Below are 23767 nucleotides of genomic sequence, written 5' to 3'. Positions count from 1 at the left end.
TCGTAACTGGCTGACCAACCGCACTCAACGTGTAGTCCTCAATGGAACTGCATCTACATGGAGGGAAATATCATTTGAATCTTCCTGAAGCTAGGATTGGAGCTGCTGGAGAGAAGGAGGGGGTGAGTCACAAGACAAAGACACTGAGGTGGGGGCCCTTAAACTCCATATCATTTGAATCTTCCTGAAGCTAGGATTGGAGCTGCTGGAGAGAAGGAGGGGGTGAGTCACAAGACAAAGACACTGAGGTGGGGGCCCTTAAACTCCATATCATTTGAATCTTCCTGAAGCTAGGATTGGAGCTGCTGGAGAGAAGGAGGGGGTGAGTCACAAGACAAAGACACTGAGGTGGGGGCCCTTAAACTCCATATCATTTGAATCTTCCTGAAGCTAGGATTGGAGCTGCTGGAGAGAAGGAGGGGGTGAGTCACAAGACAAAGACACTGAGGTGGGGGCCCTTAAACTCCATATCATTTGAATCTTCCTGAAGCTAGGATTGGAGCTGCTGGAGAGAAGGAGGGGGTGAGTCACAAGACAAAGACACTGAGGTGGGGGCCCTTAAACTCCATATCATTTGAATCTTCCTGAAGCTAGGATTGGAGCTGCTGGAGAGAAGGAGGGGGTGAGTCACAAGACAAAGACACTGAGGTGGGGGCCCTTAAACTCCATATCATTTGAATCTTCCTGAAGCTAGGATTGGAGCTGCTGGAGAGAAGGAGGGGGTGAGTCACAAGACAAAGACACTGAGGTGGGGGCCCTTAAACTCCATATCATTTGAATCTTCCTGAAGCTAGGATTGGAGCTGCTGGAGAGAAGGAGGGGGTGAGTCACAAGACAAAGACACTGAGGTGGGGGCCCTTAAACTCCATATCATTTGAATCTTCCTGAAGCTAGGATTGGAGCTGCTGGAGAGAAGGAGGGGGTGAGTCACAAGACAAAGACACTGAGGTGGGGGCCCTTAAACTCCATATCATTTGAATCTTCCTGAAGCTAGGATTGGAGCTGCTGGAGAGAAGGAGGGGGTGAGTCACAAGACAAAGACACTGAGGTGGGTGCCCTTAAACTCCATATCATTTGAATCTTCCTGAAGCTAGGATTGGAGCTGCTGGAGAGAAGGAGGGGGTGAGTCACAAGACAAAGACACTGAGGTGGGGGCCCTTAAACTCCATATCATTTGAATCTTCCTGAAGCTAGGATTGGAGCTGCTGGAGAGAAGGAGGGGGTGAGTCACAAGACAAAGACACTGAGGTGGGGGCCCTTAAACTCCATATCATTTGAATCTTCCTGAAGCTAGGATTGGAGCTGCTGGAGAGAAGGAGGGGGTGAGTCACAAGACAAAGACACTGAGGTGGGGGCCCTTAAACTCCATATCATTTGAATCTTCCTGAAGCTAGGATTGGAGCTGCTGGAGAGAAGGAGGGGGTGAGTCACAAGACAAAGACACTGAGGTGGGGGCCCTTAAACTCCATATCATTTGAATCTTCCTGAAGCTAGGATTGGAGCTGCTGGAGAGAAGGAGGGGGTGAGTCACAAGACAAAGACACTGAGGTGGGTGCCCTTAAACTCCATATCATTTGAATCTTCCTGAAGCTAGGATTGGAGCTGCTGGAGAGAAGGAGGGGGTGAGTCACAAGACAAAGACACTGAGGTGGGGGCCCTTAAACTCCATATCATTTGAATCTTCCTGAAGCTAGGATTGGAGCTGCTGGAGAGAAGGAGGGGGTGAGTCACAAGACAAAGACACTGAGGTGGGGGCCCTTAAACTCCATATCATTTGAATCTTCCTGAAGCTAGGATTGGAGCTGCTGGAGAGAAGGAGGGGGTGAGTCACAAGACAAAGACACTGAGGTGGGGGCCCTTAAACTCCATATCATTTGAATCTTCCTGAAGCTAGGATTGGAGCTGCTGGAGAGAAGGAGGGGGTGAGTCACAAGACAAAGACACTGAGGTGGGGGCCCTTAAACTCCATATCATTTGAATCTTCCTGAAGCTAGGATTGGAGCTGCTGGAGAGAAGGAGGGGGTGAGTCACAAGACAAAGACACTGAGGTGGGGGCCCTTAAACTCCATATCATTTGAATCTTCCTGAAGCTAGGATTGGAGCTGCTGGAGAGAAGGAGGGGGTGAGTCACAAGACAAAGACACTGAGGTGGGGGCCCTTAAACTCCATATCATTTGAATCTTCCTGAAGCTAGGATTGGAGCTGCTGGAGAGAAGGAGGGGGTGAGTCACAAGACAAAGACACTGAGGTGGGGGCCCTTAAACTCCATATCATTTGAATCTTCCTGAAGCTAGGATTGGAGCTGCTGGAGAGAAGGAGGGGGTGAGTCACAAGACAAAGACACTGAGGTGGGGGCCCTTAAACTCCATATCATTTGAATCTTCCTGAAGCTAGGATTGGAGCTGCTGGAGAGAAGGAGGGGGTGAGTCACAAGACAAAGACACTGAGGTGGGGGCCCTTAAACTCCATATCATTTGAATCTTCCTGAAGCTAGGATTGGAGCTGCTGGAGAGAAGGAGGGGGTGAGTCACAAGACAAAGACACTGAGGTGGGGGCCCGCGCGCCTAACGGCGCGCGAATCATATATCTATAAACCAAAATAGCAATAATACATTCTGGATTAGTGTGTTTGAGATTGTGATTTTATTTATTTCAAAATGACTGGCTTAGTTCAATGTAATAGCTGTTTTGCACCTGTCTTTCGCAGTACTCTTTTCAAATTTGGATACTGTCCCCTTTGTAAACAATTACGAGTCTACATAGGCAGATTACCTATCTAGAATCTGTAATCTGTGCTCTCCAAGCAGAAACTAGGTGTCTACGTCAGCCATTCCACTCTATGGTGAAGCCACACTATCAGCCCCCTCTACCACAAAGATCTTGCAGGAGAAGAGCTGTCTGGACAACTGTGGGATCTGGCAGGTTGAGAGCTGTGAACCATAAACCCAAAGCTTTTGCTGTGACCCAGCAAAACAGATATAGTGCCCTTGCTGACCTTAATGGGGACACTAAAGAGATAGGTCAAGGCAGTTGTGATAATGATGACTCAAATAAGCAGGGGATCGTGGTCCAAAACGAAGAACTTTCTTCGGAAAGGCGAAAAGGGGAACCAGGTATCACACATCAGTCGCAGAAGAAGATCAAGGTATGTAAAAAGAGAAGTCACCTTCTGGTTGGTGATTCAATCGTAAGAGATGTTAATTTAGGAGAGGATACGGAGGTTTTAAAAGAGGTCAGGTGTCTGCCAGGTGCTACTGCCAGCAGAGACAAGAGGCGTATTCTTAAGATAGTCAAGAATGCAAGTAAGGACTGTGACGTTGATGCTATTATACATCTTGGCACTAATGATCTATCCCAGAAAGATGTACTTTCTGTGCAGAATGATTTCCAGAACTTGGGGTATGAACTTAATAGTATAGGTTGTAGGCTTATCTTTTCAGAGGTTTTACCTGTATATAAGGAACAAAAAGGGAAGGGCCAGCGTGTAGCAGAGTTTAATGTTTGGCTAAAGGAGTGGTGTAAAAGGGAAGGCTTTGGTTTTATTAGTCATGAAGCCTGTAGCTGGTCCAATGAAAAACTGTACAAAAGAGATGGGTTGCACCCATCCAAGAAAGGAACTGAGTTACTTGGCATTAAATTCACAGATTTTCTTGATAAACATTTAAACTGAAGAGCGGGGACAGAGAATTAATAGATACAGAACATCTCTGTCCCCAGCAAACTAAAATTCATAGGGTTATAAATGCATGTAACATAGATGTGTGTGTGGGTAAGATTATCACTCCTGCTGTCAAGCAAAACCAAGCATGTAATAGTGATTGTCATACCATGTGCACGAATCACACAAGTGGCAAGAAAATAGGGGCAGTCAGGCATAATACAGGTTATGTAGACAGTAAACACAAGGTCAATCAAAATGGACTCAAATGTCTATATACCAATGCACAGAGCATGAGGAATAAACAGGGAGAATTAGAAATTCAAGTAAAAGAGGGCAGATATGATATTATTGCCATTACAGAAACTTGGTGGGATGAAACTGACAAATGGAACATACAGCTAGAAGGATTTAAATTATTTAAAAGAAATAGACCAAATAAAAGAGGAGGTGGAGTTGCACTATATATAAGAAATAACTATGTCTCTACAGAAATAGAGCACAACAATAATGAGAACTATCTTGAATGCATTTGGGTCAATATTAAAGGTTGTGGGGGAAATGACATTGCCATAGGTCTATACTACAGGCCACCCAACCAAGCAGAGGAAGAAGATGAACTTTTTGCTAGTCAGCTAACTAAGGTATGTAGGAAGCACACCACAATAGTAATGGGAGATTTTAACTACCCTGACATCAACTGGGAAACAAACTCTGCACCAAGTGGAAGATCCAACAGGTTCCTAACAAACCTAGCAGACAACTTTGTTTTCCAAAAAGTAGAGAAGGAAACAAGGGGATCAGCCATACTGGACTTAATTCTCACTAACAGAGAGGAAATGATAGAAGGTGTTGAAGTCATAGGAACCCTGGGGGCAAGTGACCATGCAATATTGGAATTCAACATTATCCAAACACAAGTAGTAGAACAAAGTCAAACTAGAGTCTTGGACTTTAAGAAAGCTAATTTCAATAAACTTAGAGAGAGCTTGGGAAAAATTCCATGGATGAGAATCCTCGAGGGGAAAACAACTCAAGAAGCTTGGGAAATTTTGAAAAATGAGATTAGAAAGGCCCAGTCTAACACAATACCAATGAAGAAGAAAAACAACAGCTCCCAAAAGAAACCAGCATGGCTGCATAAACAACTATCTGACAAACTGAAAGACAAAAAAAGTAAGTATAAAAAGTGGAAGGAGGGGGACATAACTAAGGCAGAATATCAGCAAATAGCCCGAGCCTGTAAAGATGAAGTGAGGAAAGCTAAGGCTCACAATGAAGAAAGGCTTGCCACAAAAGTAAAAATTAACAAAAAAAGCTTCTTCCAACATGTTAAAAACAAGAAAAAAGTTAAGGAAACAATTGGTCCATTGCTAGGAGAAAGTGGCAAGAAGGTGACAAGCAACAGGGAGAAAGCAGAACTATTTAACTCATGTTTTGCATCTGTCTTTACACAAAGGGATAAAACAGTCCAACCTATCAAAAGCAGCACCACAAAATTAGGAACACAAATTGAAATAGGGAAGAAAATGGTAAGTGAGCACCTGTCTACCCTAGATGAGTTCAAATCACCAGGACCGGATGGATTACACCCCAGAGTTCTGAAGGAACTAGCAGACGAGATCTCAGAACCACTGAATTATATCTTTCAGAGATCCTGGAACACCGGGGAACTACCAGAGGACTGGAAAAGAGCTGATGTGGTTCCCATCTTCAAAAAAGGGAAAAAATTAGATCCAGGAAACTACAGACCTATCAGCCTAACCTCAATACCAGGAAAGATTCTGGAAAAAATAATCAAGCAACGAATTTGCGAACACCTAGAAGCAAACAAAGTAATAGCCAAAAGCCAACATGGATTTGTCAAAAACAGATCATGCCAGACTAATCTTATTGCATTCTTTGATAATGTGACAAAATTAGTGGACCAGAGGAATGCCGTTGATATAGTTTACTTGGACTTCAGTAAGGCTTTTGATAAGGTAGACCATAACCTACTACTAGATAAAGTAGAAGAATGTGGGTTAGACAGCATCACCACCAGATGGATTGGTAACTGGCTGACCAACCGCACTCAACGTGTAGTTCTCAATGGAACTGCATCTACATGGAGGGAAGTATGCAGTGGAGTACCCCAAGGCTCTGTTTTAGGCCCAGTACTCTTCAACATCTTCATCAATGATTTGGATGAGGGAATAAATGGGGAACTCATCAAATTTGCAGATGATACCAAGCTGGCAGGAATAGCCAACACTCCAGAAGATAGGCTTAAGATACAGAAGGATCTTGACAAACTTGAACATTGGGCACTATCTAATAAAATGAAATTCAATGGTGAAAAGAGTAAGGTTCTACATTTAGGCAACAAAAACGGAATGCACAGGTACAGTATAGGTGATACATTACTCAGTAGTAGTAACTGTGAAAGGGATCTTGGAGTCCTAGTGGACAACCATTTAAATATGAGCCAGCAGTGTGCAGCAGCTGCCAAAAAAGCCAACACAGTTCTAGGCTGCATCAACAGAGGGATAGAATCAAGATCACGTGAAGTGTTAATACCACTTTATAATGCCTTGGTAAGGCCACACTTGGAATACTGCATTCAGTTCTGGTCGCCACGATGTAAAAAAGATGTGGAGACTCTAGAAAGAGTGCAGAGAAGAGCAACAAAGATGATTAGGGGACTGGAGACTAAAACATATGAAGAACGGTTGCAGGAACTGGGTATGTTTAGCTTAAGAGAAAGAAGGACTAGGGGAGACATGATAGCATTATTCCAATATCTCAGAGGTTGCCACAAAGAAGAGGGAGTCAAACTATTCTCCAAAGCACCTGAGGGTAGAACAAGAAGCAATGGGTGGAAACTAATCAAGGAGAGAAGCAACTTAGAACTGAGGAGAAATTTCCTGACAGTGAGAACAATTAATCAGTGGAACAGCTTGCCTCCAGAAGTTGTGAATGCCCCAACACTGGAAGTCTTTAAGAAGATGTTGGATAGCTATTTGTCTGAAACGGTATAGGGTTTCCTGCCTAGGCAGGGGGTTGGACTAGAAGACCTCCAAGGTCCCTTCCAACTCTACTATTGTATTGTATTGTATTGTATTGTAAAGTATGCAGTGGAGTACTCCAAGGCTCTGTTTTAGGCTCAATACTCTTCAACATCTTCATCAATGATTTGGATGAGGAAATAAATGGGGAACTCATCAAATTTGCAGATGACACTAAGCTGGCAGGAATAGCCAACACTCCAGAAGATAGGCTAAAGATACAGAAGGATCTTGACAAACTTGAACATTGGGCACTATCTAATAAAATGAAATTCAATGGTGAAAAGAGTAAGGTTCTACATTTAGGTAACAAAAACAAAATGCACAGGTACAGTATAGGTGGTACCTTGCTCAACAATAGTAACTGTGAAAGGTATCTTGGAGTCCTAGTGGACAACCATTTAAATATGAGCCAGCAGCGTGCAGCAGCTGCCAAAAAAGCCAACACAGTTCTAGACAGCATAAACAGAGGGATAGAATCAAGATCACATGAAATGTTAATATCACTTTATAATGCCTTGGTAAGGCCACACTTGGAATACTGCATTCAGTTTTGGTCACCACGATGTAGAAAAGATGTGGAGACTCTAGAAAGAGTGCAGAGAAGAGCAATAAAGATGATTAGGGGACTGGAGACTAAAACATATGAAGAACGGTTGCAGGAACTGGGTATGTCTAGTTTAATAGACAGAAGGACTAGGGGAGACATGATAGCAGTGTTCCAATATCTCAGGGGTTACCACAAAGAAGAGGGAGTCAAACTATTTTCCAAGGTACCTGAGGGTAGAACAAGAAGCAATGGGTGGAAACTAATCAAGGAGAGAAGCAACTTAGAACTGAGGAGAAATTTCCTGACAGTTAGAACAATTAATCAGTGGAACAGCTTGCCTCCAGAAGTTGTGAATGCCCCAACACTGGAAGTCTTTAAGAAGATGTTGGATAGCCATTTGTCTGAAATGGTATATGGTTTCTTGGCTAGGCAGGGGGTTGGACTAGAAGACCTCCAAGGTCCCTTCCAACTCTGCTATTGTATTGTATTGTATTATTATATTAAAATAATTCAATCTTTAAATTGGCTACCTAGGTAGCACCTCCACAATTGAGACTAAATTTAATTAAAGATCATACAAAAGTCCTTAGGTCCTGTCAGTAGACCAATACTATACACTTCTTGGATTAGAAACTTTGATACGACCCATTAGTCACTACATTTATTATCTGAATATTTGTCTTTTGCAATATTCTTCAAATTTTATTAATATTGTTATTTCTTCCTAATTATGAGATTTATTCTTTATTTCTAAAATTTATTTACCATAGACGTACTCCTCGCTTAACAATCACTTGTTCAAAGTTACATCAGCACTGAAAAAAGGGACTTGCAACTGGTTCTCACACTTATGACCACTGCTGCATCCTTGTATCACATGATTGTGATTTGAGTGTTTGGCAGCCCTCATGCATTTACGAGGGTCACAGCATCCTGTGATTGTGTGATCACACCCTCTGCAAGTTTTCCAGTCAGCTTCCCACAAGCAAAGTAAATGGGGAAGCCAGTGGGAAGTTGCAAATTGTGCGGGGGTGCCAAACTCGATTTCATTGAGGGCCACAGTAGGGTTGTATTTGATCATGGGGAAGGGGGGCTGGGAGGGGCGGGGCCAGTGGACATGCCATGGTCACCTTGACATCCCTCGTGTCAGGGGTGCCTATGATGGCTTGAGTGCTCTGCCAGTGAAAATGGGCTCCCAAGCTCCGTTTTCACTGGCAGAGGGTTGCGGGAGCCGTCCCACCAAAAACAGACATTGGGAGCCCATTTTCTCTGGCAGAGGCACCACGGCAGGGGTGGGTTGCCAATTTTTTTACTTCTGGTTCAGGTGCGCTGCAGGCGGGTGGGTGGAGCCTCCCTCTGCTGCTACTACTGGTTCGCTGATCCGGGCTGAACTAGGAGCAACCCACCTCTGCACAATGGACCAATCCTTTGCTCTTTCCAGGGCGGTCCCGTGGGCCATATCGAAGCACCCCACAGGCTGGATTTGTCCCCAGGCCTTGAGTTTTACACCCCTGACATAGCATCTTTCTTGACAACCATGGTAATTTGCTTAACAATTGCAACCAAGACTGCTGGAACTGCTGCTGTAAGTTGGTGTGGTCATACATTTTGCTTAATGACTGCTTCACTTAACGATGGAGTTGCCAGTGCCAATTAAGTATACGGTTAACTGAGGACTACCTGTAAACTTCCTAGCAAATTTTTAGGACTACATTTCTTCCCTCTGTGATTTTGTTTTGATTCCTTGCTTTCTCAGCTTTATAGACTTTATGAGACTATAATTTTATTGAAATAGGTACTGCTTTGACTTTCTCTTGCTTTTCATCTTATTGTTCAACAAAAAAACACAACTGATAATTTAAATTGCTAATGTGCAATTCACATGTAGTGGCAAACCATCATGCCCTATATAAATAAATGACAATACTTTGGAAGCTTCTATGCAGTGGATCCTTAACTACACAGAAACCTATCATCAGAAAAAATACTTCGGATTGTAAACTAACCTGCTTTTTCTGTGACATTATAATTTAGCAAATAATGTGTTCATACTGTACAGTAGGTAACTATTTAATGTTGGTTCATTTTTTGCTACCCTTGTTGAAATATTATACAGTTCAGAATTCAAGCACATTCAAGAATCATGGTTTGTTCAGTGCTGAAAGAAGAAAGCTGTAGTCCTACCCATAGAGCCAAGAAGGAAGAATATAGCAGCTAAAGGAACTATGCTAAAATAAAAGTGTTGATATTATACAGCCCATAAAATATATTATTCAGGGGCTGCCATACAGCAGACTACAACAAACATTATTTTAAAATAAGATTAAGAACCTCTGGTTGATGATTGTGTATTCCAGATGTTTGTCAAATTCTTTTTAAGAGTGCAGTTGAACAGAAAAAATAGCTTGTTTCCTTTAACCAGAAACCGATCCAAGGTAATAGGAAGATACTAGAAGAGTTTTTTTAAAAGCTACCATGATAAGAAAGGCAACATTTTAAATTGAAAATAAGCCCTAGAGAGCCTGCAACTGAAAGGTGAACATTAAAAATTAATCTTCTGACAAATGTGAATGCCAAAGTAACTATTGCTAATACTGGAATGAAAGCTAAGAAACTGAAATGACTACGAATACCAGCAAGAGAGTAATCAATTAAAATTTAAAATTGATTAGAATGGAAAGAAAAATAGACACTAGAGAAGGTGCAGTAATTAGTAATTTAAGAGCAATTGAGACACATAGTAAACTTTTAGGGACTATCTGGACAAATGGGTTACACTTCTTAATTAATTTTGCTCCATAACATGACTTATTTCAAGCATCTACAGCAAGTCATTATTTTTTACAATCTGCATAAAAACATTCAGAGTATCCCTGGGTTCCCAAACAGTTAACAGTTTGATCGATCATTTCTAGGAGAAAGAGGTTTAGTGCAGTGGTGGGATTCAAAATATTTTACTACCGGTTCTGTGGGAGTGGCTTGTGGGCATGGCAAGGCATGGTGGGTGTGGCAGGGGAAGGATATTGTAAAATCTCCATTTCCTTCCCACTCCAGGGGAAGGTTACTGCAAAATCCCCATTTCCTCCCGATCAGCTGGGACTCGGAAGGCAGAGAATAGATGAAGGCGGGGCCAGTCAGAGGTAGTATTTACTGGTTCTCTGAACTATTGAAAATTTCCACTACCGATTCTCCAGAACTGGTCAGAACCTGCTGAATACCACCTCTGGTTTAGTGTCTACATTTAACTTTAACTTTAACTTTTATTTGATTTCTAGACCGCCCCTCTCCCAGAAGGGACTCGGGGCGGTGTACAGTCATATTAAAAACAATAAATATACATAATATAAATATAAAATAAATATAGATGTGGCTGGAGGAGTTAGCAATAGTTTACTGTACAATAGTTAAAGTTAGATTTAAAATTTTAAAAATTTAAAAATACATTAAAAAAAAATACATAACAGTGCAATACTTTGTATGAACACAGGAAGCTGTCTTAAGCTGTCAGATGTTTAGTTGATTGAACAATAGTGTTGCCTTCATTGAATGTCAACAGCTCTCCAAGGTTTTGGAGGTATGGTAGCCTCTCCCAACCCTACCTTGAGATGCCCCATGTTGACTGTGAAACATTCTCCACATAGTTTTGCACACTTTCATACATTCTCCAAACCTTTCCTATCATCTCAGTCAGAAGCTACCAATCATTTCATTAGGCTTTGTCCAAGCAGTATCATTAGCTAGCAAGATATTAAGCTCCATAATCCCAGGCTGAAGGCGTTAGTGCATCTTATACCAAGGCAATTAGAAGCTGCAGTTTTCAAGGACCCTTCAAGTCAAAGAAGCCAACATAGATTTAGTCACTCATAGTGGCAGCTCGAGATGAAATATGCTTTGGGGTCAGATTCATGCTATTACATTAGCAGATTCTGAAATAAATCCATAGTTAGCGTGAGATGGTGCCCAGCCAGGATCCCCTTTCCCATTCTACTGAACAAATGCTCTCTATGCATTTTAGCTTGCAGTGCATTCAGTTTGCTAAACTAGCTCTCTAAATATTCCACAATAAAAATGATATTTATCCTGATATTTATTTATATGTTTCTTTAAAATGTCCTCTAATGTTAATTACCACTCAAGGCTTACCTTTTCACTGTCAATATGGGCAACATCTTTGGCTTCAGGATCTTCCTCCCACAATGGAGCTCCTTCAGGATCCTTTAGAAAGGCAACCAGTGACTAGAAGAGAAGACACAGCCCTTTAATCACAACTACAATAGATCTGTCAAATGTTGTCTTGGTATTTCAGGCATTAGAAATAGAAATATTTGGCTTGCTTTTCCAGTGAAGATTTTTAAGGAACTCTATTCCCTGATACGTTTCTTTTTAAAAACCGATTCAGAGTATTGAACCCAAACATGGCATTTTCAGTAAAAATTTTAGAAGAATAGATTAGAATTGGAGGAGGCCACGCTGAATGCCTGCCTGCCTATTATACCACCCATCTCATGTAAGTGACTCTGGGCAGTTTACAATAAAAAATAGAAAAACTACTAGTCACTAATCCTTTCAATTGAAACTTGAAAATCCAATGTGAACATGGCCCCGTGCATGTGCTCTGCCCCCACGCATGCACGGCAAAGATCCCATGACCAGCTGGCTGGTGGGAGGCACACGTGCATGCACAGCGGAACTGAACTAAGCAACGGCTTGTGTGCCCAGAGAGAGGGCGCTGTGTGCCACTTGTGGCATGGGTGACATAGGTTCGCCATCACGGCTATAGGCCATTACCTTGTGAGACTGTTCTGAGATAAAGGGCAAAGGAACATAAACCTCTATAGTTCCATGGTGGAAAACTAAGATAAAAATTGAATGTTGTACAACAGAAATATTTGGTTACTGAAAGACTACAAATTGTCCAATGTACTAGAATAAAACTTGGCTATTTCTTATAAACTGAGCATTAAGTAGGACTTCAGTCTCACCAGCCTATATCTCAAGATCAATGTATACGTTTTATTACCGACTTAGCATATACATCTTTCTCTATATACGATATAGTTGTGTGCCCATTTTTTAAATTAAACGTTCCATCATTTATTTATTAGATCTATGTTCCAACTTTCATTTAGGAGTTCAATATGATGTACCGAGCACTATGTGAGGTGTCTGTTAACAAGAATACCTATAGGACAGAAGAGAGTCACAAAAGCTTTTTCTAAAAACAAACATAGACGCCATGGCCAAGTATTCTCTGTATATCTATTCAGTGAACCCTAAAATCATGAAAACAGATGGGAATTAGCAATTGTAGAAAGTGGCAGAATAGGAAGGTTATGTTTTGCTTCAAAATAAGATGTGGTTTGGCTCCTTTACCTATCTTGTTTGAATGTATGATATTTTTGGCCTGTACATTTTGTTGAATTTAGGGAGTTTGATGTTTGATTTATCTGTATTTTATGACCAGCATGCCTACTCTTTGGACGATGTGTGCAATCTATGTTGCTAATCTTAATTTTCTAGCAATGGATGACTGACATATGGTGATGGAAAGTTTTTTTGTATATTCTGAGACTCACTGGCCTGCCTTTGTGGAAGTGCATGTTTTGTAAGTGATCGCACCATTCTGTAAGCCTGTCCACAATACACGTGCAAGGTTCCAAATGTTACTCAGTCCCCCAAAACAGTGTGGGGTGGGAAGGCATGTTGCTGTTTCAATCCAATGTATATAAAGTATGACAAGTTACAATGGCTTCCTTTTATCAAGGTTCCGAGTAATGAAACCAACCAATCCAGCAATTCTGAGACTTTCAGCTTTCTCAGAGACCAGTTTTATTGAGTACTTTCATTCGTGTTGAAATTTGAGAAAGCTGGAAGTCTTGGAGTTGCTCAATTGGTTGGGTTCATTACTCGGAACCTTGACATCTTCCTTCCTTCCTTCCTCCCTCCCTCTCTCCTTCCTTCCTTCTTTTACAAACAAAAACGATATTCTGAGTATCATTCATGTGAATGCAGGGAGTCCCATCCAGTTATTTAGATGCACTGCACACACCCTTTGGCTTTCTCTGCTTATTCTCAGCTTTATCAGTATAAATTTTCCTTCAGGCAGTCCTGAGGGACAAGGAGGAACTAATCTTTCAAGTGTTAAAGAAACTGGCTGCATTATTTAGCTTCAGAAAATCCTGCATACCAAATCCATGTGCTAGATCTAGGATCTTTAACACAGAGGCCACAAACATTTCTCTTGGGACTCCAGCCTTCTTGATTATTTTAAATAAATCCCCCTTTAATGTAAAAATAACTGGATATCTAGCATGTTGCAAAATTCCCCGTATTCACTATATACAGAACTGAAAAAGATTTCATTCCTGGAGTTACAGCAGAAGAGGCAGCTTGTTGCTATTTTCTCAGTTTACTATTATTCTCTGGTACTTAAACTCATTTTAAAAACAATGGGACATCTAAAGCCAAGGTAGTTTCTACAATCCAAGGTTTATAAGGCAAGATACAAGCTGAGGAATTAAGAAAAAAAAGCTGTACAATTCCTTTCTAATCTGACTAAGAGATAGGACTAGGATGGGACAACTACCGTTATTTAAAACATTTAGATTTTGTGATTTCTTTCCTTTATTAGCAAGTCTGCATGTGCTAATATCATAGCCTTATGGATATTTGCTCTCACAATCACATCCACTTCAACAGAGTTTCCTCAAATATGAAAAGAAGCTCAGACTACATATGTTTTTTTTTCCATAAGCTAATTATACTTATAGGCCCCATGATTTGTTGTTGATAATTACAATACAATAGTAGAGTTGGAAGGGACCTTGGAGGTCTTCTAGTCCAACCCCCTGCCTAGGCAGGAAACCCTATACCGTTCCAGACAAATGGCTATCCAACATCTTCTTAAAGACTTCCAGTGTTGGGGCATTCACAACTTCTGGAGGCAAGCTGTTCCACTGATTAATTGTTCTAACTGTCAGGAAGTTTCTCCTCAGTTCTAAGTTGCTTCTCTCCTTGATTAGTTTCCACCCATTGCTTCTTGTTCTGTCCACAGGTGCCTTGGAGAGTAGCTTGACTCCCTCTTCTTTGTGGCAACCCCTGAGATATTGGAACACTGCTATCATGTCTCCCCAGTCCTTCTTTCTCTTAAGCTAGACATACCTAGTTCCTGCAACCGTTCTTCATGTTTTAGTCTCCAGTCCCCTAATCATCTTTGTTGCTCTTCTCTGCACTCTTTCTAGAGTCTCCACATCTTTTTTACATCATGGCGACCAGAACTGAATGCAGTATTCCAAGTGTGGCCTTACCAAGGCATTATAAAGTGGTATTAACACTTCACGTGATCTTGATTCTATCCCTCTGTTGATGCAGCCTAGAACTGTGTTGGCTTTTTTGGCAGCTGCTGCACACTGCTGGCTCATATTTAAATGGTTGTCCACTAGAACTCCAAGATCCCTCTCACAGTTACTACTATTGAGCACGGTACCACCTATACTGTACCTGTGCATTCCGTTTTTGTTGCCTAAATGTAGAACCTTACTCTTTTCACCATTGAATTTCATTTTATTAGATAGTGCCCAATGTTCAAGTTTGTCAAGATCCTTCTGTATCTTAAGCCTATCTTCTGGAGTGTTGGCTATTCCTGCCAGCTTGGTGTCATCTGCAAATTTGATGAGTTCCCCATTTATTCCCTCATCCAAATCATTGATGAAGATGTTGAAGAGTACTGGGCCTAAAACAGAGCCTTGGGGTACTCCACTGCATACTTCCCTCCATGTAGATGAAGTTCCATTGAGGACTACACATTGAGTGCGGTTGGTCAGCCAGTTACGAATCCATCTGGTGGTGATGCTGTCTAACCCACATTCTTCTACTTTATCTAGTAGTAGGTTATGGTCTACCTTATCAAAAGCCTTACTGAAGTCCAAGTAAACTATATCAACGGCATTCTTCTGGTCCACTAATTTTGTCACATTATCAAAGAATGCAATAAGATTAGTCTGGCATGATCTGTTTTTGACAAATCCATGTTGACTTTTGGCTATTACTTTGTTTGCTTCTAGGTGTTCGCAAATTCGTTGCTTATTTTTTCCAGAATCTTTCCTGGTATTGAGGTCAGGCTGATAGGTCTGTAGTTTCCTGGATCTATTTTTTCCCTTTTTTGAAGATGGGAACCACATCAGCTCTTTTCCAGTCCTCTAGTAGTTCCCCGGTGTTCCAGGATCTCTGAAAGATATAATTCAGTGGTTCTGAGATCTCGTCTGCTAGTTCCTTCAGAACCCTGGGGTGTAATCCATCCGGTCCTGGTGATTTGAATTCATCTAGGGTAGACAGGTACTCACCATTTTCTTCCCTATTTCAATTTGTGTTCCTAATCTGATTTTTGTGGTGCTGTTTTTGACAGGTTGGACTGTTTTATCCCTTTGTGTAAAGACAGATGCAAAACATGAGTTAAATAGTTCTGCTTTCTCCCTGTTGCTTGTCACCTTCTTGCCACTTTCTCCTAGCAATGGACCAATTGTTTCCTTAACTTTTTTCTTGTTTTTAACATGTTGGAAGAAGCTTTTTTTTGTTAATTTTTACTTTTGTGGCAAGCCTTTCTTCATTGTGAGCCTTAGCTTTCCTCACTTCATCTTTACATGCTCGGGCTGTTTGCTGATATTCTGCCTTAGTTATGTCCCCCTCCTTCCACTTTTTATACTTACCTTTTTTGTCCTTCAGTTTGTCAGATAGTTCTTTATGCAGCCATGCTGGTTTCTTTTGGGAGCTGATATTTTTCTTCTTCGTTGGTATTGTGCTAGACTGGGCTTTTGTAATCTCATTTTTCAAAATTTCCCAAGCTTCTTGAGTTGTTTTCCCCTTGAGGATTCTCATCCATGGAATTTTTCCCAAGCTCTCTCTAAGTTTATTGAAATTAGCTTTCTTAAAGTCCAAGACTTTAGTTTGGCTTTGTTCTACTACTTGTGTTTGGATAATGTTGAATTCCAATATTGCATGGTCACTTGCCCCCAGGGTTCCTATGGCTTCAACACCTTCTATCATTTCCTCTCTGTTAGTGAGGATTAAGTAATTGGGCCACTGAACTTCATTAGCATGCATTCTGTTTCAGCTAAACCATTACATTCAGAAAATTTAAATTCTCTATCAGATTGCCAATGTAAAAAGGGCTAGTTTTTATGTGTGGAAAACAATAAAGACTCAACACAGATTCATATAACTGTGGTTGTAGGTGAGTTCCTCCCAGCCCTGACCTTACTAATGGGAGTCAAAGCACTGAGTACCTATCTTACTGAGTTTAATGAGGTAAAGGTAACATCTCTTTCACCTTTCATCAAATTGGTTCTGCAGACTAATAATCTAGGTTTATCACAACTTCTAGAGCTCCTTTTGGGTAATTTAAGAAAAGGGAACACTGCTTAAGAAATCATTTTCAAAAACCTAGAAGAAAGCTTATGCATTCATTCAGAGGAAACTGATGAATGTTTTTGAGAGGAATCTCCACTCCTCTTAGGCATAATCTTAACATGTGTATAAAACACCACGCTGGGCTGCAGCCCAAGAAAGAAAACATGTTTAAAATACAAAAGAGCATATGTGGAGAGCTTTGTTTGTTCTTGCTGATTTGAAACAGCATAGACAAATTAAAAGCACGAGCACAAATAGCAGGGTGGCTGAAGAGGATTCTCTTCAGAGGGAGAGATATTTCAAAGTAAAATAAAAGTTTGATCCTAGAGTAAATCATATAAAACAAATTACATTTTCTAAGCAATCTCTGCTGAGTTATTGAAATAACTGTTTTTGTCTCTCTGTTACTGATAAATATACAAATTGTGAGCCTGAAGGCAGGGAATTGTTGCTTTAAAATTGGTAATAACAAACACAACTGAAGATTCTAATGTAAGTTTGAGTGTCTTTTATCGATAAAATAGACAATATTTTCTCTGGAGCCTAATTTTTAAAGTCTTCAAATTTTTATTTATGAATTAGAACCTGTTATCACTGAATAGTTTTCCCTAATATCCAGATATATGTGGACTGCAATGTTCAGAATTCCAGTAATCTCAAAGAACAGCAGGTTGCAGAGAGCTGACGTAAAAGGTTGTAAGAGAAACAGAATGCATTGAAATCAGAAAAGGTGACTGCTGAGCTATTTTTGTTTTTATCCACATATACAGAATAAAAAAGAGAGGAACTTTAGCATATTGCCCAGCTTCATCATGCAGGGCAAAATTAAACCTTTTTGTTCAAAATCAAACAAATTTTCAGACGAGAATATTATGTAAATTGAATAAGCTTCACTTAATCTGCAGAATCTCTTTCTCTCCGTGAATAAAATTTGAGATGCAAAAGTTAACAATATAGATATTGGTTGCTTAGCATCAGCAGGATGAGACAGCTTTAAGGTTCAAAGAATTCTTCTACTCAAACAGCAGTGGCAAGATTTCACCATGGGTGAGATATAAAAAGAAATGCCTCCTGGTAGGCATAACTCTATATAATTTTGCAGATGTGGCCATCCACACGATTTAACAGTTGTTATGGAGTCTAGACAATTATTTCAGGAAGGTTCATTCTTATTTCTGTTGAACAATCATTAGAAACATTCTGCATGCTACTTATAGCAGAAGAAATGTTGGAAGCTTGTTTCAAGTGCCAGATCAGTAGTCCCTGTATTTTTTTTTTCAGATGTATTTTTCATCCCCTTGATTTAGGCAAAAGACTACTGAAGCAGCTTCTATCAATTCCATCAAGAGACAAGTTTTGGATTGCTTTTATTTCTATGGATCTGTCAACAAAACTTGTAGGCTTTGTTCTGGACCTGGAGGATAGCTGTATTAGTTGAGGAACAGGCTATATCTAAGCACTAAGAAGTCCCTACGTGGCTTTTGCCTAGCTAGTAAGTGTTTGGTAAGAAAATAGTTCTCTTCTCTTTCTGAAAAGAAGTTCTTTTTGATTACTGCTGGGTTGGGTATTTCTCCTCTAGAGTTGCATGGTTAGGTCTCAGCATATGTTATGTTTATATTTTAGAATATAAGTAATGAATGAATATTCATTCATTTAATGAATGAATGTTCAGCATTCAGCTTCCATTGCAGGTTATGGTTACACCAAATGAATGATACTTAAGCCCAGTCCCCATGTTCACATGATCAAAATTCAAGTGCTTGGCAGCCCACCTGCATACTGCAGGGGCACATCAATTCTCTACACTTACATATCTCATCTCTGATCTTTTGGCTACCCTGCACAAAAACCTAACACCTCTGCACTGCACAAGCCCTGCTGCACACAACTGATTGTCACCATTTTCTGGCTCACTAGGCTCTCTTTTCAAGGCTGCTTGTGCTTTTCTCCAAAAAGCACATGTAGTTCTTGCAATGCTTCAGAAAGCCTTCAAGAAAGCTTCTGAGGTTTCACAAAGCCCTGCAAGAAGGCTACACCTACATTCTCCGAACCGCATGCATCATTCGTAATGGTATGTGGGAATGGTATGCCTCTTTGGAGATGGGGTGGAGATGCTGCCTAGGGAGAAGTTAGATATAAAGAGGGCTCAGCCTGCAGCTCTACAGTGGGCAGCACAAATGGTTCAAGAGGGTTAAGACAATCCCTAAATTCTTGGGTTGTAAAGGAGATGGAAGAGAATTGTACTTTCAGACTTGCAAGAGTCTATTAATGTACCTTTACAGAAGAGTAGAATTGGCTTATTTGATCAGGTTTTATGTCAGATCTATCTGGTAAAGCTGACATCGTTTTTGTGATGCTTTGGAAAGTCTTCCGAAAGCAGCAGGAAGAAGTTGGCTCTTCCTCCTGTCTCCCAAGGTCATTTCCACATACCATTACAGCCTACCTTGATAGAAAGAGATGATCACTCAACATGAAGTCTATTGCCAGACAAGAAGTTTAAAATTGCTGCCTGTTCCACATGAGCAGCATGAAAACGATTCTCTTCTCCCTATAGGAACCACTGGGATAGGTCTGTGTCACTCATGCTGGCATAGGAGGCATGCTGTGGGGCGCAAAGGCTTGAGTAGTTTGGCTGGAGGGATCCAGGAGAAGAGCCTTCTCTCCCATTGCACCTGCCCTCTGGAATATCTTGTCCCCAGAGTGGGGTTGGCCCCGACCCTCCTGATCTTCTGTAAGAGACTAAAGACCTGGCTCTGCCAGTTGGGTTGGGGATCCAATGGGGGAGCATCACAGTGGAGGGGGTTGATCAATTAACAACAGATCCCACCTCCCTCCCATCCTGGTCTTGCCCTCCCCATCTTTTAATTTGGCTGCTATATTTGGCTGTGCATAATGTTTTGTTAACGCTTTTATCTATGTTCAGTTTTTGTTTTCCATGATTGTAAGCCATCCAGAATAAGATAAGATGGGTGGCCGTAAATTTTATAAATAAATAAATAAATAAATAAATAAATAAATAAATACATACATACATACATACATACATACATACATACATACATACATACAGTGTAAGAAAGTAATGTGGCAAGTATGCTAATAGGAGGGCGCTTCAAAATATACTGACCATATCGTGAATTCCTACCTGTTTTCATATACACAAAAAAACTATGCTGAAAAACCATAGACTTGTTATGTTTTTAGATCTATACATCATTTTTACCAAACTTATTCAATGACAAAATCAGAGTGCTAAAAATATTAATGCATTGGAGTATCATAATTATTTAAAAATAGTTTAAAAGTTCAAAGGGTAACAGCTTTAGTTCTTGCTTGAGAGAATAGAATAGAACCCATAGAGATTTGAGCCATTCCATGGCAATCTGTTTCATTGTTCTATACCTTACTCTTAGGAAACCTCTCCTGATGCCAATTAAAAACTACTTTATTGTAATTTTTTTGTCCCATTTTCTGGAACAACTCTGAACAATTCTGCTCCATTTGCTAGTCCTTCAGATATTTGAAGGTAGCTATCATGCTCCCCATAGTCTTTACTTCTGCAGATTAAGAACATACTACATTTCTAAATATTCCTGACAAGTTTTTCCTTCCAGGCCCCTTTTAATCTTGTTCGGTTTCCTTCAGATGTGCTCCAGTTTATCAGTGTCCTTTTTAAAATGCAATACCCCAAATGGGATGCAGTATTCTAGGTATCGTCTGACAAGTACAGAATAGAGTAGAACAGTGGCTTTTCCTGATCCTGAGGTTATTTCTCCCTATATGCAGTCTAGGTAGCATTGACTTTTCTGCAACTGCATAAAACTGTTGCATCATGTTCAGACTATGATCCACTAAAACAGGGGTCCCCCAACCCCTGGTCCACGGCTTGTTGGGAACTGGAGTGTGCTATCGGCAAACAAGCTTATGAAGCTCCTTTTTGTGCAAGTAGCAGGCGAGCGCACGAAACCATCCCCCCCCCCCTGCTGCCACCGCTGCTGGTCCACAGACCCAGAAAGGTTGAGGACCCCTGCATCAAGGCACCCAGATTTTTTTCTGCATGTGCTGCTGCTCACAGTGAAATAGGATTGCATTACTATAATTACTTACTGATATCTCTCTTCTTCCAGGAATTAATCAATTCCCCATTTAAAGCTATCTGAAGTTTATGCGTATGAAGTAATTTATTCTGTCTGCTCTGAATCCAACAAATGTTTGCAAAAGCAAACACCCGCTCTGTTCTGTTTATGCACTTTGCAATTTTATAAGCTGCTTTAATGTTCCCCCTTGGTTAACCTTATTTTGCTCAGTATAAAGGAGAGTAAATACTTCAGTTGCCCCTTACAAAGCTGTTTCTGTAGCCTCTGTATGCTCTTTTCTGCACCTTCTCTACCTTTTAAATGTTTGAAAAATTAAAACATAGGTAGAACATTTCAGAAAAAACATAGAAAAACTGAAGACAGAGAAAGACCTAGTGATTCGTCTATCAAGTCTACCGTTTAAGTTATTTTTTTTAAAAAATTGTCAGATGATTGACATGTGTTTATCCTAAGCATGTTTAAACTCCATTACTGACAACCAACCATCTCAGGTAGAAGTTGGTTCCAAACCTCCACTACTCTTTATGTGAAGTAATACTTTCTAACATTACTTTTGAACTTCCCTCCTGCCAGTCTGGAGTTATTGCCCCTGAGTTCTTAATTGCTTAGTGTTGAAAATACAGCTTTCTAGAACTTTATTCACACCCTTAATATATTTAATGGTTTCAATCATGTCTTTCTCTTCTATCCTCCAGGCTGTATACACTCTGTTCCTCCAATCTCTCCTGATATGATTTGTCCCTCAGACCTTGTACTATTTTTGTTGCCCATCTCTGGACTTGCTCAATCTTGTCAATATCTTTTTTTTAAAAGTGAGATCTCCAGAACTGGACACAGCATTCCAAGTGGGGTCTGACTAAAGCCCTATATGATGATATTAAAGGTAAAGGTTCCCCTCACACATATGTGCTAGTCGTTCCCGACTCTAGGGGGCGGTGCTCATCTCTGTTTCAAAGTCAAAGAGCCAGCGCTGTCTGAAGACATCTCCTTGGTCATGTGGCCAGCCTGACTAAACGCTGAAGGTGCACGGAACGCTGTTACCTTCCCACCAAAGGTGGTTCCTATTTTTCTACTTGCATTTTTACATGCTTTCGAACTGTTAGGTTGGCAGAAGCTGGGACAACTAATGGGAGCTTACTCCCTTATCCAGTACTAGGGATTCGAACCACCGAACTGCCAACCTTTCTGATCGACAAGCTCAGCATCTTCAGCCACTGCATTCCTAATATGGTGGTATTAGGACCTCCTTTTTCCTCTTGGTGATCCTTTAGTGATGCCTTTCAGAATTTTTTTTCCAGAATTTCGAGGATAGCTACATTACAGAGGCTTAACGTATTCAAACATGGAACCTTTCCTATGCTTATAATCTGGGCTCCCATGCTAAATAAAATGGATTCATATAAATTCATAGCCTAAGGTTGTCCTGGGACATTTGGAGAACTCCTGGAGGCCATGGTAAAAATCTGGGGTTACATTTTTACAAGGTAAATTCAACTGAGCTAAGCAGTGGACCCAAGTAGCAGAATTCTTTAAAGATATCCTGGAGCTCAATATGGTAAATTCTCATTTAGCGATCAGAATTTGGACCAGCAATTCAGTCCTTAAGCAAAGAGGTCATTAAGTGAAAATGTAACTGTATTTACAATCTTACTTCAGTTTCCCTTTGCTTTACAGACCTACAAAGGTAATAAATGCAAAGATTGGTCACAAAGTTACTTTTTTTTAATCTGTCGTAACTAAGAATGATCACTAACCAAGGACTATCTGTATGTCTCCTGAAATAATTGCAGAGGCAGAACCAATTGAAATTCATACGCCTCCTGCGTTTTCTTTGTGAATTAGTTTATTTCTTAATGCTGCTACTGTGCTAGGTCCAAATTTAGAAGTCATTGGAGGCACTCAACCTTTTTCTGTAGAGAAAGAGGACAACCTCTGCTAAGTTACTATTCCATCTTGATCCTCACTATTTGCCTACTTGGAATTGGAAACCATAAGCACAACTAAAAGCCAAAAGTCTCTAAATTTTGGCAATGGAGTCACCTACTAGGCAAAAGCCTCAGCAAATGGGCAAACACACTTGCCTCTGACAATGGCTCTAACCCCAGAGATGGAGCTTCTTTAACCTGGTCTATTTTCTGATGTCCTCTAGAGGCCATTTTTCTCTGAAGTTCTTGCTTTGTGTAAATCCTATTAAGGCCAGGCAGAAAAGAGAAGGAAAACAATGGTTAGGGGGGAAGGCCACTTCATCCATTCTAGACTGAAGGCAACATCTCTCTGTGAGTTTAATCTATGTCTCTAATGAGATCTTGAAAAAGGCCATTTCATCTCTCTTTTAATCTTGTTTCACAGCAGAAGAAAAAAATAAAATAAAAAGATGAGTATTTTTCCCAATCACTCTCAGTTTCATGCTATTAGATATAGTCTGGCATAAAAGGGAACTTACAGCAAAGCCAAAATCTTCTCATTAAAAACAATCACAATAACCATCCTCTCCCTCTGTTAGCAGATTGCAACGAAGCTGCAACTTAGCATTAACTCAATCTAGTTAATCACACATAGATTCACAGGATGTTTGGCATTCATATGTACAGGAGACTTGAGACCTTTAGGTCACTCAAGCAGCTGTTTACAAAATGTACCACCTCTCTCCCATCCAAAAATAAAGCTGCATATATTAACATCTGTTCTACATCCAAACACAGCCTTTCTTTTCCCAAAGGTTTGGAAAACAACTGTAAATTTACCTTCTGTGTAAATGCTCTGTTATATTCAGTGTGAAATGCACCATCTCTGTAAAGAAAAAACAGTAATTAATTTTAGCAACGCCATTAGAAAATCACACAGCTCTTTATTCTGGCCAGACTAAATGAAGTTTTTGTCATTTTGCAAGCCTGTGCAAAACAGAACAATGAAAAACAAGTTTTGGAAGCAAACAGGTCTCTAATGGGCAATCTCTTCCATAAGCCTTAATGAGACCATTTACCATAGACCAGGTTTAGGGAGTGGCAGA

The 23767-nt window shown here is 40.5% G+C and overlaps 1 protein-coding gene across 1 annotated transcript in view; it reads right to left on the bottom strand.

Annotated features, from left to right (window-relative positions):
• The window catches only part of PDIA5 (protein disulfide isomerase family A member 5), a 241481-nt gene that overhangs the window by 117533 nt on the left and 100181 nt on the right, over positions 1-23767 (bottom strand). The window contains exons 5-6 of the mRNA XM_081938793.1: positions 23502-23547; positions 11399-11491 (exon numbers count right to left, since the gene is read on the bottom strand). Coding sequence (XP_081794919.1) covers positions 11399-11491; positions 23502-23547 — 139 coding nt within the window. The remainder of the gene's footprint in view (positions 1-11398; positions 11492-23501; positions 23548-23767) is intronic.

The sequence above is a fragment of the Natrix helvetica genome (assembly GCF_964273705.1).
Source record: "Natrix helvetica genome assembly, chromosome: 1".
NCBI classification, from domain to species: domain Eukaryota; kingdom Metazoa; phylum Chordata; class Lepidosauria; order Squamata; family Natricidae; genus Natrix; species Natrix helvetica.
The sequence above is the reverse complement of the archived record's forward strand: the minus strand, read 5'-3'. Positions and strand labels throughout refer to the sequence as shown.